The 18,691-nt window shown below is 40.4% G+C and overlaps 1 protein-coding gene across 1 annotated transcript; it reads left to right on the forward strand.

Moving 5' to 3' along the window:
* The first annotated feature begins 1,099 nt into the window (after positions 1-1,099).
* Positions 1,100-17,482, forward strand: cratb (carnitine O-acetyltransferase b). Its single transcript, XM_083899352.1, has 15 exons — positions 1,100-1,451; positions 3,550-3,771; positions 4,479-4,597; positions 5,465-5,518; positions 8,603-8,765; positions 9,877-10,051; positions 10,753-10,843; positions 11,211-11,298; positions 11,386-11,486; positions 12,240-12,359; positions 14,991-15,113; positions 15,219-15,354; positions 15,457-15,519; positions 15,629-15,766; positions 16,509-17,482. The coding sequence occupies exons 1-15, from the start codon at positions 1,401-1,403 to the stop codon at positions 16,710-16,712; spliced, it is 1,848 nt and encodes a 615-aa protein (XP_083755478.1). The 5' UTR covers positions 1,100-1,400; the 3' UTR covers positions 16,713-17,482.
* Positions 17,483-18,691: the final 1,209 nt, after the last annotated feature.

Consider the following 18,691-nt stretch of genomic DNA (forward strand, 5'->3'; position numbering starts at 1 on the left):
CTTTGCAGACATGTTTTCCTATGATGTTAAAGAAGCTGGCTTCAGGAGGAAAATAAATCGAATAAATAATTGTGGCAAAAGGTGTGTTCATTTTTATTTGTTAGTATATTACCAAACATGTATTCTCTACAAAGTTAATATTAAGTCATCTATGTACAGGTATGTGATCAAAAGTTTAGCAGTGGTTTTAGATTGGGAGCCCAGTTACCCCTCGGGTCAATTGCACACTGCCAGGGGGTCTGTGTTTCCAAAATGATCCATCAAAAATAATCACAATGATATGTCCACACACACATGCACTTACACTCACATATGTACCTACATTTTTATTTCATTTTGACTCAAGTATTAAAAATATTTTATTTAAAAATAAAATATTTTGAGGCAAAAACAGCTACTATTTATCTCCTAAAAGCCTTTTATTGTGAACTATATTTTGTTAAAAACCAAACACTTTTATATGATGAAATATCATCATTAATGTTGTTATTGCTACACCATGATATCATTTTAAGCTAATATCGCCCCACACCCACTGAACAGTTGTTTTTCCCCACACAGTTGGATTTTTTCCACTTGACTGGCCCACTCCTGACCAGACTTGAAGCTCTTCTGAAGAAGAAGACCCCTGATTTAGCAATTGACTCAAATATTTTCTCAAACCTCTAAACATTGGAGTTAGAGTTACTCTGAGTAATTAAAAAAAACAAAACAAAAAAAACTACTTTTTTATCTTGAGTACATTTTAGACCAGTACATATGTGTATATATATATATATATATATATATATATATATATATATATATATATATATATATATATATATATATATATATATATATATATATACATATGTATATACATATATATACATATATATACATACATACATATATTTATAACATCCAAGATGGCGTTGTAAATAAACCATATTCTTTCAGATCCAGACTACTTTATTTACATCTGATTGCATCTTCATGAGGCGCAACAGCGACACTCTGCGAACGTACGCGGTACTGCACATGGAGTGTCAGGTCACGTAGCTGTTTACGGAAACATTTTACGTCAACACGTGTGCGGGCTTGTAAGTAGCTCCTGTGCTGCTCAGCTCACAGTACGTGAACTTCTGCATGTTCCCGCAAAAGAGAAGCAACAAAAAGGAGGATAAGGCGCAGAAGAAGAAGAAGGAGGAGGAGTGTTTGTCTGTCGCTTCGTGCACGTTTGCTTTCTATATATATATTTCTGTCGAGGCACGAGGACTCATACGTGCAGAGAAGAAGGAGAAGAATGAGGAGAGGAACGACGACGTGACCGTGTGAAAACTGCAGCAGAAGTTAGCAGAGCACACAAACGCACACGTACATGCGACACGGGGTGGATTTGTGACTGAAAGTGAGGCATGATTTTCAGGAAAATTCAATCCGGATCCTGCAGAGCATGGCTGTCATGGGTGAGTCTCCACTTCCCCGTATGATGTTGTCACTGTTTGTTGACACATTGGTCCACATTAGGCCCACGTCCACCCTCACCGACTGTGACTTTATTTATTACTGCAGCTGTCGAATAACAAGCAACATGTTGTGTTCACGTCTTTCAGACTTCCTCTTTTTTGTTTTTGCTACGCCCTAGCCGTGCCCTCTTGCTCGTAGTCTGGCATTTATCCAAACTATCATGGCAGTCAGTGCTGCGTTCACGCACTCGTTCACTGTGTGCTGACATGCAGAGTTACTGAACCAACAAACTTTATAGCAGTAACGTGACTAATTCGGCTCTGTGTTCACTAAACCAGGCCACATTCAGCAGTTGTAATACCAGTAGTAATCATATAAGTAGCATTTTACTCAGTCACACAGATAGGAACAGGCTAAAAAAAAGTTAACAGAGGTCTGTATTAGTCTCACAACGGGGGAATTCACGTTGCTAACAGTAGCATACACTTATGGATAAATATTAAGCTAATTAGTACAAGACAGACAGTCATTAAAACAACATTAGCGTATAATATATACAGCGTAAACGGTGTAGAAAGTGACACATGGGGTGTTGCACTAATGTGAAGAACAATTCACAAAGTCAAACAATGACACTTGCACGTTAGCAAAGTGCTAACATTTATGTATTATGGCTACATTTCCCCCCAAATGAAGCTGCTCTTCTGAAGAAAATGAACAAAATATATGCATTTATACATATGTACACATGTACTTATATATTGGGGCTGGGCAATACTTACAGAATTACAGAGTCGGATTAAATGATAATTGAAAGAAACAAAGTGAAGAGCAGTGTAGGGCTTGTATTTTCTTTGATAGCAGTTACTATTTTTTCCCTCAGTTGTTGTGGGAATGAGACATGTATCTCTGATGATCAAATAACACATTTGCAGTGCTCAGCGTAAGTGATTATACCCCCTTTGAAAAGTATCATTTTAAACAATATCTCAATGCACACAAAAACAATTTCCAAGATAGTGTGTGTTTGTTTCATGGATGTATTATATGAACTGGATAGAGCTCACCCAGCGCATATGCCAAAAAAGTTTTTTGACTTTCGTGTTTATTTCCGGGTTATGGGGCCCATAGAGCATGCGCAGTTGTGTCACTACCATATAAAGATCTATAAAAGCCAGTATCCATGTCTCGAGGTGTCCTGTGGACACTTTTACAGGCATCTCTTTTACTATTGCGGTCAATGGGAAAATTGCTTTTGGGCTCCATGGGGTTTTCTGTTGCAGTACCCACAGTGGCCACCATGTAAAAATTGTCTTCAAGGCAGAGGGGGCGGGGCTCTATCCAGTTCATATTATACATCCATGGTTTGTTTACACTGCAGTTACAGATGAGCATGAAGCGGCTGGTGTGTGATTTACAACAACAATAACAAGACGCGTCAACGCTTAGATTTTATCGTCGACTAATTTTTGTAGAATCGTTGCAGCCCTATTCGATACTAGCGTTTATAATGAATTGTAAACCTCTTTCACTCATCAACTGTGGAGTCGGAGCATATTAATTTGATATTTCAGCTGTAAGAAATTTGTGATAATTATAACCGCGAGAAATGCGGAATCGGTCTCGCGCGTCCGCAGATTTTAGCCGTTAACGCGATAACTGGAAAGGCGTTGGAGATTCAATTTTCTTTTTTGTTTATGGGTCACATACCCCCTGTAGATGACCCCTATTGATTTTGAGCTGTCTACCATTATTATTAATTAATTAATTAATTAATTAGTTAATTAATTACTTAATTAATTAATGATATAAAAACCATATTTTCGCCTGTATCTTCCAAAGTATTGCCGGTATTGGCTTCAAATTTTGCATGGGCATCACATACCACCTGAGAATTATCCCTTCTAGTTGCACATCTTACGTGTAGCCCCTTTAATACCAATTTCTTTTTCTTTTCTTTTTTTAAGTTGAAGAAACCAGTTTATTGGGGTTTTAAAATATTTGTGTGGATGGAGAAGAACAGACTCACTGACAATTATTGTAATTCGTATATTACTGAATTACTTCCCATCTAAACCTTATTCCTTTGTCTTGCAGGTGTCAATGAGGCAGGAGCTGTGTTTCTCCTCTGTGCCCCCTCAGCCGGTGCCCCCACTGACCCACACCTTACAGGGTTACCTGAAGGCCCTGGAGCCCCTGCTGCCTCCTGAGGAGCTCAGCCACACCCGCAGGATGGTGCTTGAGTTTGGCCGGCCCGGAGGCCTGGGTTCACATCTGCAGGCGGGGTTGGAGAAGAGAGCCAAACCAACCAAAAACTGGGTTTGTTTCTTCTTTATCTGTGTGGGAATTGTGACAGCTGTTACACATGGGGTGTGGTTAAGTGTAGATGCGGCTTATGTTGTGTCTTTTTGTCCTCTTATGAGTGTACTCCAAAAGACTTCAGATTATAAAATCTCTACATGTTTTCAGGTTATTAATACGAAATGAAAACTGTAGAATGACTTAAAAAAAAAGGCTTGACTGAATTTAGATCTAGAGTAATTAGTAGATTAATAATGAAAATGATCAAATTACACCTTCTCATTTGGTGATTCCTGAGTTCCCAAAAACAAAAGTTACAATATGCTTCATGATAGAAGCACAAAATACCACAATGAAGCAGGATTGACAAAAGAGAAGAATCAGTCAAACAAAATTCCTTTTTCTAAGAATATTATGGAAATTATTCTTAAATTGCAGAAGCCTGAAAACATGATATACCTGTTTTACCTGATGCTCCTGGTCTGTGCTTAAATACACACCATAGATTTGATTGGCTGGCAGTATGAACAGAATTCTGAATCAAAACCATATTAAAACACTAAAAACACAACTGCCTTGGAAAAGATGTGTGTGTGTTTTTCCTAAATCTGATGCCAGGGTTTCCCGAATCTTACATCACAGAAGTCTGTGATTGGCCTAAGAACCTCTGCTGACTCAGTAACTATAAAATCTTGTGTGTGTGTGTGTGTGCCGTCTTCCTGCAGATGACAGACTGGTGGGTGCAGTGGGCGTACTTGGAGAGCAGGCAGCCTTTACCTGTGCACTCGAACCCGGCCATCTCTCTGCCAAGGAGAGACTATAATGACTGGAAGAGCCAGCTAGTGTGAGTCAGCACACGCTGATGTTCACAGACAGTGACACAGCACAGCAGAGACAAAACAGAATCTGTTTGAATGTCAGCTCTTACACCTGGAAACATTATTACAAATCATTTATTGCACAGTAAGACTGGCTCCCTTCTGTTATAAAAGAGGAACCGCTGGTGAATAGATTACAGTGCTGTGGAATGTTACTAAAACAGTTTTACAATTATATTACTGCAGTTAACTTCTTACACTGCAACATTTCCACCTGAGAAAATTAAATTGGTAACTGTAGTAGTAGGCTGAATAGCTTCTCCAACTATTACTTACTATTACTATTACTACAATTCAAGCATTGTTTTTTGTTTTTTTAAATTGCACTTTTTTCTATTATGACTTAGCTTTTTCTGGATAACTTTAATATTCCAGGTGATTCTATCACTGCAGATATCTATATTTATCAATAAGTCAGCAAATTAAGTAGCCACTAATTCTCTTGTTATCTAACTCAGTTGAGTCGTGACAGAGCAGTTACCCTGTTATCAGTTGTGTTTCTATTTGAGGTACGTGACCAGTGGTTGCTATCATCTGTGTACAAACACCTGTTTATTTTGTGAATGACTGTTGTCATTAAGACTATACAACTTGTTTATCCATCCCTATGTTTGCGACTCCACGTTGGAAGATACGTGATTGTTTTGGTGAAATATTGCACCAATCTTACTTGTAAAACTAGAAAAGTCATCTTTGTACTGTTAAGTTGTTCATAATTAATATCCTTTAGGTTAATTTTACACGTTTTGTACATTTTACCAAATATAGACAGTGATTAATAGTTAAAATGTTTATAGCAGAAAAATGTGTCTGAGCGTTGCATGTCTCCACAGGTTTGCATCCAAACTGATCACAGCAGTTCTGGACTTCATCGCCAAAATTAAAACGTAAGTGTTAATTTTATGACTGAGCAGGTGCCAAATGTTTCTTTTGCATGTTAAATGTTTTAAGTGTCACTTAAAACGTTTTGTTTAAGTAGTTGTACCACAGTGTATAATCTTCACAAGTAAATGCATTCACAATTGTAATAATATTATGTATATATGAATTCCCTGGAGACTAGATATTGCGGCTCATCATATGTAAATTATGAAAAACAAGCAGCATCATGGTTATATACATGTCCTCACCACTTTTTATTTCACTTTAACCTCGCCTTCCCTGTTTCCCCCGGTACCGGGGGCGGCATCAACTTTAACTAACTAACTTTAATAAACACAGACATGCTGCATACCCACAGAAAGCTCAGAAACTCAGCTAAAAACTCATATAAACCATTCTTATGTTCGCGAAACACAGTTAAAACACTGATGGATCAAACACCAGAGCATCAGAATAAAAAAACCTGTCGGCTGGACAGTGGAGAATCCACAGATTCCAACAGTACCATTCTACGACCAAGATTCAGGGAATCAGCCCCAAAGCGAGAGCAAAACAACTCACTTTCAAGAAATACAACCAGAAATGTTGTCTTACCTTTGCTGTTATTATAAGTTATTTTCACCGGAACAAAACCACTTCTAATGAAGAACTACACTTCCCAGCATGCTTTGGGGACAAATCCCAGTCTGATTCGTCATTCCAGAGCGACATTAGAACGTTCTGAATAAAGACGGGCGAATGTCCTGCAATGTAAGCCAACACTTCTCTGTGAATCCAGATCTGTGTAGTTCAGTTACCATTAAATGTATCATACGCATTATTGCAATATTGGGACATCGACACAATGCTATTATTTTTGGCTCTATACACCACTACAACGTATTTGAAATGAAACAAGTAAGATGTGCTTTAAGTGCACACTTTCAGCTTTAATTTGAGGGTATTTACATCCACATCGGGTGAACTGTGTTCTTTCTATATGTGCCTCATACTTTTTAGGGAACCAAAAGTAATGGAACAATTGACTGAAGAGCTATTTTATGGACAGGTGTGGACTATTCCCTCATTATGTCATCTTCAATTAAGTAGGTAAAATTTCTGGTTGGTGATTGATGATTCCAGGAGTGACATTTGCATTTGGAATCTGTTGCTGCGTTTTTGTTTTGAAAAATCAAAACAAGTGCTCACGGGCACCATGTTGGTGACCACTGCTCTACAGCTTCTATTTTTGTTCTTCAACTTAAGCCTGACTGGCTTGTCCTCGTATTTCTCTGCTGCATGAACGTATCGTGCATCTAAATTTATTTGCCCACATCATATCATTCGGCAACAGCTGCGCTCTACTGAAAGATCATTGGCATGAAAACGGCCCCCAGTATATTATTACTTTTAAACAGACTTTACTGTCCACTGTATCATCGGGACGTTTATAGTAGAATAATCTCCTGATGGAGTATAACAGTCTTGTACTTCCCTACAGAGGAAGAAAGTAGAAACTACACAATAATTTTCTACTTCCGACAGAACATTTTAGAGAGTTTGCAGTGCTTTTGTTTTTATGCCTCAGTCTGTGCCAGCGTCTGCTGGAGGCATTAGGTTTTCGTGGTAGTAGTTCCATTTTTATCAATGTGATATTTGAAGAAAAGATTTGGAAAGTCCTTTCAAATTTGACAGGTGGACTCATAGATTAACTGCTTTTAATTTAGGTTCCACTGACCTCACCAAATATGTTGTTTGGCTTCTAGAAAATTAGTGTAATTTAGACTAAATATTGGGACATCGACACAATTCTATTCTTTTTGGCTCTATACACCACTACAATGGATTTGAAATGAAGTGAACAAGATGCGCTTTAACTGAACACTTTCAGCTTAAATTTGAGGGTATTTCCATCCAAATCAGGTGAATGGTGAACACTTTCTATATGTGCATCCCACTTTTTAGGGGACCAAACGTAATGCGACAATTGACTGAAAAGCTATTCCATGGACAGGCGTGGGCTATTCCCTCATTATATCATCTTCAATGACGCAGGTAAAAGTTCTGGAGTTGATTCCAGGAGTGACATTTGCATTTGGAATCTTTTGCTGTTGACTCTCAATATGAGATCCAAGGAGCTGTCGCTGTCAGCGAAGCAAGCCATCATTAGGCTGAAAAATCAAAACAAACCCATCAGAGAACTAGCAAAAACATTAGGTGTGGCCAAATCAACTGTTTGGAACATTCTTAAAAAGAAAGAATGGGTTTGTCCCATTACTTTTGGTCCCCTAAAGCACATATAGAAATTGTTGTCATTCCTAAACTGTTCACTTGATTTGTATGTAAATACCATCTTGTTCTTTTTCATTTCAAATTCATTATAGTGGCGTATAGAGCCAAAAAGAAGAGAATTGTGTCGATGTCCCAATATTTATGGATCTGACTGCATACAAGACTGGAATTAAATGGTATAGACTGAAACGGTTTGTCAGCAGAGGCATTGAACTACTGTCGGTGTCAGACCGCCTGTTATTGAACCCTTTCTGTTTTTTTCCCTTTTTGTTGCTGAGCCAATAATAGACAGTAAATAAAAATGTACCTGGTCTACTGGTTATACAACAGACTGTTGTGAAACGTCGAGATTCACAATTTGTCAGGTTTTAAAACTGGAAGTTCACAGGGATCACCTCAAACCAGGCACCTGTTGAGACGACCACACTGGTGTCGACTCATGTTCCGTGTTTTATTATCTAATTTGTCCTCTAAATGGGATCATTAATTCATTGTCTACCGCTTAATCCTCCACATCAGGTCGCATGGCTGCTGGTGCCAATCCCAGCTGACAGGGCGAAACATAACATAAATGTACATCATGTTCTATTGAAGAAGAGGTGAAACTAGTGATTGAGACCATTAACCTCTGATGTCATAAATCAAGTGAGAAGTAAAAGGTAATTTTTTCCATTCAAAAGGAGTTCATTTTACAATGAGCAGAGTCGCCCCCTGCAAGACCTAACTGGTCTTACTTCCTGGGCTTCACTTTTCAAACCAAAAGGCAAAAATAAGACAAACTCGTGATAAACCGCCTCGTCTCTCCTCCTTCCCGGCAGTGGCCAACTACCAGTGGAGTACATGCGAGGGATGCCACTGTGCATGGAGCTCTACCCGCTCCTCTTCTCCTCCTGCAGGATCCCTGGTCCCAAACACGACTACATCGCACACTATGGCCGCAGCCGCTCACCAACGCACATCACTGTGGTCAGGAACTACCAGGTGGGATTAGATAATGGATTTATAGTTTCTCTGTTTTGCATCATGTTATGCTATGTAGCTGTCATGTCAGGTCCTGTGCAGTCACACCCCTGCAGTTTAAAGGTCACATAGAGTGGTCCTGTTGCATTATATGTTAGTTATGAAGGTCTACTTACATATATTAACTTGTTTTTATGGTCCAAAACCTCCTAGTTGCTGGAAACGAGCCGATAGAAATCTGTCCTTTTTGAAGCACTTGTCAGCCGCGCTATTTCAGACATAAATCTCACCTGAGAAGACAGACTGTGTTGTGATTGGCCAGTACCCCGAAGTGACATATTCAGCACCCGCTCGCAGAAGCGCAGCTCCCCCCTCTGGAACGGTGGATGCACTGCTCCTCATTATCAAAACATTGTTTGACCAGTGTTTAAAAATAGTTTCTTCACGACTCCCCGCCGCATGACGCGTCCCTTTTATGACTTTGACTCCGAGTCAGACCCAGAGTCAGAAGACACTGTTGCTCGTGAAACACCTCCACAACGGACGTTATTCTTCTTCTGCGGTTCAATGTAACCAAACCAGATGTGACCGGACTAGTGCCCAGAGCAGGACGATCTGTTGTTCAGGAGAACCGGTTTTTACGTAACTATAACGGGATTTTCAGAGATCTCGCTGAGCCCGAGATTACAATAAAACACAGTGTTCTCAGCAGTGGCTGAACTGTTTGTTTCGAAACTTCAGGGCTTTTTAAACAAGGTAATGACGCAGATGCACACTTAAAAACAGCGTTAATTGGAACTTCCGGTCTCGTTCCGCTTTAGAGATACTTTGTAAACAGAAGAAAGTCATGTGGACTCACTGGAGGATCTGCAGTTGGTTTTGACAGCAGGATGTTTTGTCAGATTAGATATTTGGGAGACAATGGAATTAAAACAAATCTAATGTCATGCCTTTTATCTTAAGATAAGCCCTTTGGACATCAATTTACCCTGTTGTGACCTATTTATCAGATGCATACACATAAGAAATGGCTCAATATGGGATCTGTCTAAGGCTGTGCACTAACACGTCTTGTTCTGGCTGCTTTTAAACACCAACTATTTGGTGTTTAAAAATCACTTTTTGTCACCAGTTCTTCCAGCTGGAGGTTTACAACAGTGACGGCTCTCGGCTGACAGAGAGTCAGATCCACAGCCAGCTGCTGAGGATCCGCTCTCAGTCGTGGAAGACTGACAAGGAGCCGATGGGCATCCTGACCAGTGAGCACCGCCACACCTGGGGAGACGCCTACAACCGCCTCAGGAGAGGTAGATGACTGGACTGTCTTTGTTTTTTTTTACTATACAGTTTATACGCTTCGTAGATAATAATATAAGTTAGTTATTTCAGTCACAGGTATTCACAAATAAATGCGGGTACATTTGTGTTGACACATATTAAACACGCATTCTTAAACTAAATGGACCGAAAAGGTGCAGGATAAAGCTCAAGCTTATTTTGCCTATCCTAAGTTCTTATGTTACCTGTTACATTTAACTCCAGACAAAATATTACCCTATCTACATTTATGTGTTTTTAATCAGAATTTTTTTGAGTTCAAATAGTGATCATTTGAATTCCTCCGTGCAGCGCTTCCTCAGATCCACACCCTTAACTGATACACATTTTTTTTCATCTTGAGTGGAATAAATGATACATGCACTTGTGCAGTCAACATGAGGAATTGTCTGTTCTTGTTTCCTACAATTTCCACAATTCTTCTTTTGTATACTAAACCTTGTGACCCTCTGTCCCTTTCTTAATTTGTTTAATATAGTGCACTGCACTACAAGAAAAAAATTTAAAACAATGTGCACATACTGTATACCATCAGCCGTTTTTCTTTACATAAAGGAAAACTCTCAGCAAGCTAGTTGTTTGTCTTTAATGTTCCTGTTTGGTCATGGAGATGTTGTTTGTTCAGTGTTTGTTTTAATCATTTCTCTGTGTCTGTCTGTTCTCCCCTCAGATAAACTAAACAAGGAATCAGTGCGTCTCATAGAGACGGGACTTTTCTCCGTATGTCTGGATTCTCCGGTGATGAGGATATCAGATGAGAAGTATGCACACACACACACACTCTCTCTCTCTCCCACTCTCTCTCTCCATTGTCTAATGTTGCATGTAAACATTTTAAACCATAATGTGACCTAGTGTTTGGAACCTTTTTGACTAACATCTTATCCTGTGTTAGAATCCATACTCTATCTCCCTCAGGTATTTAGTGTTTGCTGACTATGTTGTGTAATTCTCCGTGTGTGATCAGTTACCTTTGTGTTATCTGTGACATTTGATTGTGTGCACCTATGTTCAGTCTCCGTTTCCTCTTTTTTTAAATGCCATCACAGTTGCTTCCCTTTGGCAGCTCTGTACCTAATGACTGTCACGCAGTGTTCAGTAGTTTCTGTTCCGACTTTCGATTGACAGGTATGCCAGCCGCAAAGCAGCACAGATCCTGCACGGGGGTGGGACGTTCTCCAACAGTGGCAACCGCTGGTTTGACAAAACACTGCAGGTGAGTGCAGTGCAACAAGGAAAGGTCAGGTTCTAGGAGAGCAGCTGTCGCAACACTTCCACTCACTCTGCTCTGTTTGTTTTCTAGTTTGTCGTGGGCGAGGACGGATCATGGGGTCTGCTGTATGAACAGGCCACTGCTGATGGTCCACCCATAGCAACACTGCTGGATCATATCCTGCAGTATTGGTAGGTTTACAAAATACAGGTTAATAAAGAGCCAAAGGGTTATCTGTAGAAAGTACTGACAAGCACCAAAAACTGTTGATTTTGTCTGGTAGCTGCCATACAATCTGATTGTGAGCATTTTTTTAGAAAGTTTAATATATTACAGGTTGAGTTGAGCCAAATTTGTAGGTGTGTACGTTATTATTTCTAACATGAAATGTCTGTCTTTGTTATTAATTTTCCTTCCTTTCCTTTATGTTTTCTACTTTATTATTTTTAAACAAATGTGGCCAGATGGAAAATATCTTACACACAACGTACAAACACATGCCAGGATCCTCGATTAAATAGCAAAACTATGCATCATACACTGTTAACAAGAACTCAAACTCATGCCTGCCGATGATATTAATTTGTTGCTCTCAAATCCCAAACAAGGTTTGTGGTGTGTTCAATGAAACAACCAAATAAAAAAAACCTGTCTGTTAATTAGACTTGAATAAATTAACTTTTAAATGTATCCACAACCAACAAAGTAGCTGTTGTCCCATGTGAAATGGAACTTTTTGGAAAACACTGGAGTGGTGAGGAGTCAGCAGGCTTATGCTGGAGCTAAATGTCTCATCACAGATGTTTACACATGAAACCAAAACACATTGCATAGTTATTATGCGTATTGTAAAGTAGCCTGTACTGAAAAATGGTCTATCAGATGGAAAAGAGCTGTATTTATACTCCATACATGACTTGTAATTACATTTTTCTTGACTGCAGTGAGAAACCTGACCCATTTAGAGCTCCGCTGGTCCCCCTGCCGATGCCCAAGAAGCTTTACTTTCACATCAACCGAGAAATCAAGAGGGATATTGAGCACGCCAAGCAGAACCTCGATATGTAAGCTCTCCATTTACACACACACACACGGTGGAGTGAGTGTTTGAATGTGAGGTCTCATTTAAATAAGAATGTCTTTGCTGCTCAGACAGAGCGGGATGTTTGCTTTTCAGAGTGCTGAAGTGAACTCGGCCTTAAAGAAAAGCTATAGTACAGTAAACACAGTTATCGTCTATGCATTAATTTAACCTTGGCTCGAGAACGTGTTCTTTTAAGTCAGGCCCACAGGCCAAACACAAAGCCTTCATTCATAGTCTGCTGTATATTTTCCTACAAACCATTTGCCAAAAGCATAATGAGGAGTACATTTTGTTCTCAAAGCAGCTGTGGGTTTGAAGTGGACAGATGTTCTGCTCTCAATACTTTGACTGAATGTTGACACTTAAGCCCAATTTATACTTCTGCGTAAAGTGCTCTGCGTAGGCTACGTAGAGACTCTGCGTCGACGCAGAACCTGTCGAAGAGCCTCTGCGTCGTCTCCGGGTGCACGAAATATTTTTTAAGTGTCCGTCACTCCGTCAAGGGACAACGGAGACGGCAAGAGCTGCGATTGGTCCTCAGGACAGGCTGAGCGAAGCTGCTCTGTGCCGGCTCTCAGTGCGCTCCGGGGGTCCTGACAGAGGCGGAGCTGATCCCCGCCGATAACGCCGCTGCCGAACTATAAATACGTCATATCTATACACACACAGCACATGTTTAGACCCTAAATGGCCAATTTCTCGCCTCAAATTATCTTAAAACTGCGTTCCGTCACACAGAAAAGTGAGAAACGGCCACTGTTTCAACAACAACAGTCTTTCTCTCTCTCTCTTTCTCGGATGCCATTGCTCACTGTAGCCAGAAGCACAACAACCTTGCGCAGCGACCCCTACTGATCGGGCGGGAAATTGCAGCGAGTGTCCGTCACCACGACGCAGAAGTATAAATGCTCGAGGCGTCTCCGTGGTGACGCAGACGGATAACGCATACGCAGTCGGAGAAGTACAATATGTGGCCTTTAGGCTGAATCCCAATACCACCCCTTAGCCCTCCCCCTTCCCCCTACCCCTTGTTTTTGCGCGTTCATGTGAGGGGTAGTGCTGTCTCATTTCTCATAAGGGTTAAGGGGTAGGGCCAAGCCGTAGGGCTACGTAGCCCTTGAAACGAAGCTTCCTCAGGACCACACTTGAAACGGAGGGTTTTGAGGTATTTCCCAGCTTCCACCGCGTCACCTGTCAGCGAAGTTTGAAAGCTGGCCGTTAAAGACTCGCACAAATGTATTTTCAGTATTTTAATTACGACAGTCATGTGTAATGATTGTATTGTGGTCTTCTTCAATTGTCAACGGTGTTTCTGAATCACCAGTCAAGTTTGTTTTGAATTACTAGCTAGTCGTAGCCGATGCTATCCCGGCGTTCCTTTCGTAAGTGGTTAGCTAGCTGCTATCGCTATTTTTTTTAAACATTAACAAATTGTGCCGGAGTGCACAGTTACGTCTTCAGGACAGAACAGGAGACTCTGTCCCCGCTCTCCTCCGCTCTGTCTGCGAGCAGCTTTCTCCCTCGGCACCGTGTGTGCATGTGTGTGTGTGTGTGTGTGTGTGTCTATGGTAATGCAGCGGCCTGCAGTCGCTGTAACTGTGTGTGTGAACACTCCTCACGTCCGCGTCGCCGCCGATGTCGTTGGTTAGCAGCTGACAGTCGTAAAAACTGTAAAATAGCACCGGCAACAGACATTACTTGTGAGGACGGCATTTTTGGATTGTTACATCAACAAGCATCGCATCGGCTTGTTGATGAAGCAGTCCACGAGCGTCAAGTCCGGACGACGTGATGACGTAATGGAGGTGTGTCTCATTTCTTAGGGGAACGTTCGTACCCCTAGCTCCCTCAACTCTGTTTTGAGGACCAAGGGGAACTCTGACAAAGGGGTAGGGGGAAGGGGGAGGGCTAAGGGGTGGAATTGGGATTCAGCCTTGAACTCCCATCTCTTTATTGCTTATAAGCAGCAAATAAACATGTCATTAAATGTGCCAAACAAACAACAATGCACAGAAACAAATGTTTATTGATGTAATTGTTAAGAACTTAAAGTCTTGTTGGATCCACAAGTGGTATATAAATGAATATGGCAGTTGTATTAATAAGACATTGTACTTATGGAGAAACACTTACCAAAAGTATACACTTACATTTTGCTTTTATAATATTAATAATAGTTTTAGCTCAGTCTGGCCTGCTACGACTACTATCTACTGTTACTGCTATTAATAGTCCAACAGGTGGAATGCTGAGTCAGAGATTCCAACTTTCTTCCTCTTTCCCATTTATTGATCATAAATGCACACAACTCGGATCAAAGGCAGATAAGGTCCAAGTCATTTTCAATGGAGAAAACATTGAATGGTAGCAGGAAGGCGTTTTGATGAGTGAAAAAAAACGGTAATCGAATTTGCTGACTCTGCATTTCCAAGTAATGATAACAGGACAAATGACGATAAAACAAATTGTGAATCTATCCACAAAATATGAATGAAAGTATAAAAACAGAGGCTCTTGCTGTACAAACACTGGTCTGCCACCACCATACTTGAACCTTGACGTTTGGAATAATTCAATCAAAAATATTAACAACGATTTAAATGTCCTGCAGTTTGATCAACGACCTCGATGTCACTGTGTTCAACTTCAAGAAGTTTGGCAAAGACCTTCCCAAGAAGCATGGTCTGAGTCCAAACTCCTTCATCCAGGTCGCTCTGCAGCTCGCCTACTACAGGTCAGTGACCTCATCGTTTCAAAGACGAAATATACGAGAAATGGATTGGTTTAAAATTGTATATAAGTGTCTCACCAGCATTTTTCTTTTCTTTTTTGTATTAAGAGTTCACAATGAGGTGTGCCCATGTTGTGATATCGCATCTCAGCGGATGTTTCGAGGAGGAAGGACAGAATATATTCGCTCACCAACAAATCAGACGCTCAAGTTCATAGAGGCCTTTGATAAACCAGATGTTTCGGTGAGAGACGACGTACTGAATGGGAATTGGTCCTCAGATTTGATTTTGTTTCAGGGAGTTTTAAATGAAGTAACTCATTGTTTTTTATTTTTGTGTGTGCAGCACGAAGCAAAGCTCCAGTTGTTCAGAGAAGCTGTCGATGCCCACACGGCTCTGACTAATCTGGTAAATACTCCGAGAACAAGCTCAAGTAAAACGATTATTAACTATTTTTTTTTACTGATGAACTCATAATAATTATTATTATATATGTTTTTTTCTCTGCTCTGTTCAGACACTTAAAGGACTCGGAATCGAGCGTCACCTGCTGGGACTGAAGCTGCAGGCCATTGGGGAAGGACTGAGCATCCCCAAGATCTTCATGGACACAGCGTATGGCCTGGCAACTCACTGGAAACTCCGGACAGGGCAGGTCTGTTTTCATGCAAGTGTGGTTGTTTGTGTTCATCTGGTAAAGAAAGTCCTGTAGTATAACAGGAAGTAGGTTTTTTGTTTTTCTCTCTGCTGTTTTTTAGGGGCATGTGATTTTCTCTTTGTACTGTCATTTACAGTAATCTAAATGCTGTGGCAGCATTTCCAAGCTGCAATACAGTTTACTTTCTGATTATTATATGATAACCTTGTGCTTTTTTATTACTGTCTCCTCCCACACTCTTAGGTTTAAAGTTACTGAGATGATGTCAACAGGGTGGAGAACTTAACTATTATGCCTCTGTCTTTATTTAACCTAAAAGATCTGAATTTCACAGAACATGTGAATTACAGCCGGGACGCTTAGTCGACTTCATTTGTCGACATGAATATTTTGCGTCGACGGAGCGATGTTTCAGGATGGCAGGAAAACTCTGTATGCGCTGTTGATGTTCCCCCTTCCCTGCCCTGAAATGTTCGTTTATCAAGCAGTCGCAGTAGTAAACCAAAGATAAACGCTACGTTAGACAGTTGTCTAGTTATTGATTCCGTTCAATAGAGTCACACAGACAGACACGCAATTTACCTTTTTCCGTAGAGGGGTCTCCGTAACCTACGTAGAGCACTTTTACGCAGTTAAAAAAAAAAGTATAAATTGGGCTTTAATGTAATTTATGTAAATGATGTTTTCCTCAGTCTCTTAGGTTTAATTACTCATATTGTCTTTGCTCTCGTCCCCTCAGGTGCCTGCCAACACGGACAGTGTGATGTGTTTCGGGCCTCTCGTTCCCGACGGTTATGCCATTTGTTACAACCCCCAGGCGGACCACGTCCACTTTTCCATCACTGCCTTCAACTGCTGTGAGGAGACTCACGCAGAGACTATAGCCCTCACACTGAAGGACACCTTGTGTCAGCTACAGGAGCTACTGCAGCCTACCGTGTAGAGCTGCTCCTACAATACATCCAACCTGATCAACCCACCTGCACCAGTGAAAAAAAAACAAAAAAAACACTTCAAAAAAATCACTTTATTTTCTTATAGTCGACATTTTCGATGAGGCTTTATTTTCTCATTTATGCCACTGAATTGTGAGTCTGAGAACAGACTCGTCGAGGTGCTTTTGATGCTTTTTTTTTAAGCTTTTGATAAAACATTAATCTATTTCCAATAAGAGCTGAGAAAGCAGGCTGCATGATGGTTGTTACACTTGTCTCATGTTCATATACAGTATATAGAAGTGAAACCAAAACAACGTGAAAAGTCAACCTGACACTCCAGCATTAACCAGATCACGCCAAAGCATGTGTGTTTAAACTGACCAATCTCCTTTTTTCACGTTGTGGGATGACATGTAAGTAGCCTGTGTAGTAACCTCATCATAATTAAGAGGAGGCGTAGAAGGAGAAGAAGCAAAAGGAAAGAGAAGAAGCTTGTTATGCACCATTATGAATGCAAACTGCCATAAAACACCAAGAACTCCAGAGACTTTTCACAGTATCTTTCACCGCCATAACGAATGTTAACAAATCAAATAAAAAAACATTAAAAAAAAAGGACCAAGCATCAGAAAGCTGGTCATTATTGGTGGCGGTGCAAAGAAATGAGCTTGAATGAACTGATCTGTTTGTGTTTTCTGTATGTTGAACTGGATGTGACGAGGCTGCAGCCCTATGTAGTCGGGCCTGTTCAGCGCTTAGCTCACAGGACTGGTTAATAAAGCCTTTTATCACATTGTTCCTCATGTATATACTTTGTGTGTTGGAGTGTAACAGTGAGTGAAGAAGATGGGGTAGTTTGTACTCGTTTTGAATAGAATTACCTTTTTTATTGCATCCTTTGTCAGTCAGAGTTATTTCCGCCTTGTGGTAAACCACACATCCTCGTGCTCTGTCATTTTATAGCAGATATGAGAATCCGAGCGAAACTACTGGGAACCTCGGGGGAATTCAAACCACTCATTTTAATTGTGTGCAAATTGAATCATGGGGAGTTTTATGGTTGGTCTGAGAAAAAAAAAGCTGCATCAAATGTTTACATAGCCTCCTGGCGATAATGACGAAAGTCACTGTATATTGTGTTTTACACACTGCTTCTCACAAACTATTACGACAAATCACCCAGTGTCATGAGCGAGGCACTTGATCAGTCCTACATTCTCATCCATCCTACATCCTGCGACGGTAGCTCAGTGGTAGACCGAGGCTTTCGACTTGAAGGTTGTGAGTTTGATTTCCGGCTCTGCTAGTCTACATGCTGATGTATCCTTGGGCAAGACACTTCACCCCACATTTGCTGTGTGAATGGGTGAATGGCAAAGCTGTAGTGTAAAGCAGCTTTGAGTGGTCATTAAAACTAGAAAAGTGCTATATAAATCGTCCTTTAATGTTCTCCTTTACTGCACAGCACTTTGGATTAAAAAAACGATGTACATTCTGTTTGTGGCAGGTTATGGTTTGGCTGTGATAACTCAAAACGGTAAAAGATGGATTTGGATAACATTTTGTGGAAATATAGGTTATAGCCCAAGAAAGAAAGGGTAAGATTTTGGTGGTGATGTGGATGTGCATCCAGATTCAGGAGGAGCTTCAGTAAAGGTTGTCACTGTGTTGTTTTTGTTTTTTAAATATCTAGTTTGTTAAAGCATCTTGACTTTAGTGTGTAAAACGTTTGCATCCAATTAAATAATGCAAATGGAATTAATGCGTTTACTTATTAATCGACTCAGAATAAGTTTAACTTCAGCTTTTTAAAGCCACACAGAGGTGCCTGAAGACTTGTTTATATACTATTCTTCCGTCGAAAACGCGCATCTTATGTCATTTTGAAGAAAGATCAAAGTGCAACGTCACTTAAAAAGACAGATGTAAGGTCTTGCAAATACTTATTCGTTGTATTAATCATCGAAACGACAGATTTGTACGA

The sequence above is a fragment of the Microchirus variegatus genome (genome assembly GCF_963457635.1).
Source record: "Microchirus variegatus genome assembly, chromosome: 13".
NCBI classification, from domain to species: Eukaryota; Metazoa; Chordata; class Actinopteri; order Pleuronectiformes; family Soleidae; genus Microchirus; species Microchirus variegatus.

Coding starts and splice junctions, on each gene's coding strand:
- cratb (XM_083899352.1), top strand. CDS start 1,401: ATGATTTTCAGGAAAATTCAATCCGGATCCTGCAGAGCATGGCTGTCA. Junction 4,598..5,464: donor GACTGGAAGAGCCAGCTAGT/GTGAGTCAGCAC, acceptor ATGTCTCCACAG/GTTTGCATCCAAACTGATCA. Junction 15,114..15,218: donor CTGCAGCTCGCCTACTACAG/GTCAGTGACCTC, acceptor TTTTGTATTAAG/AGTTCACAATGAGGTGTGCC.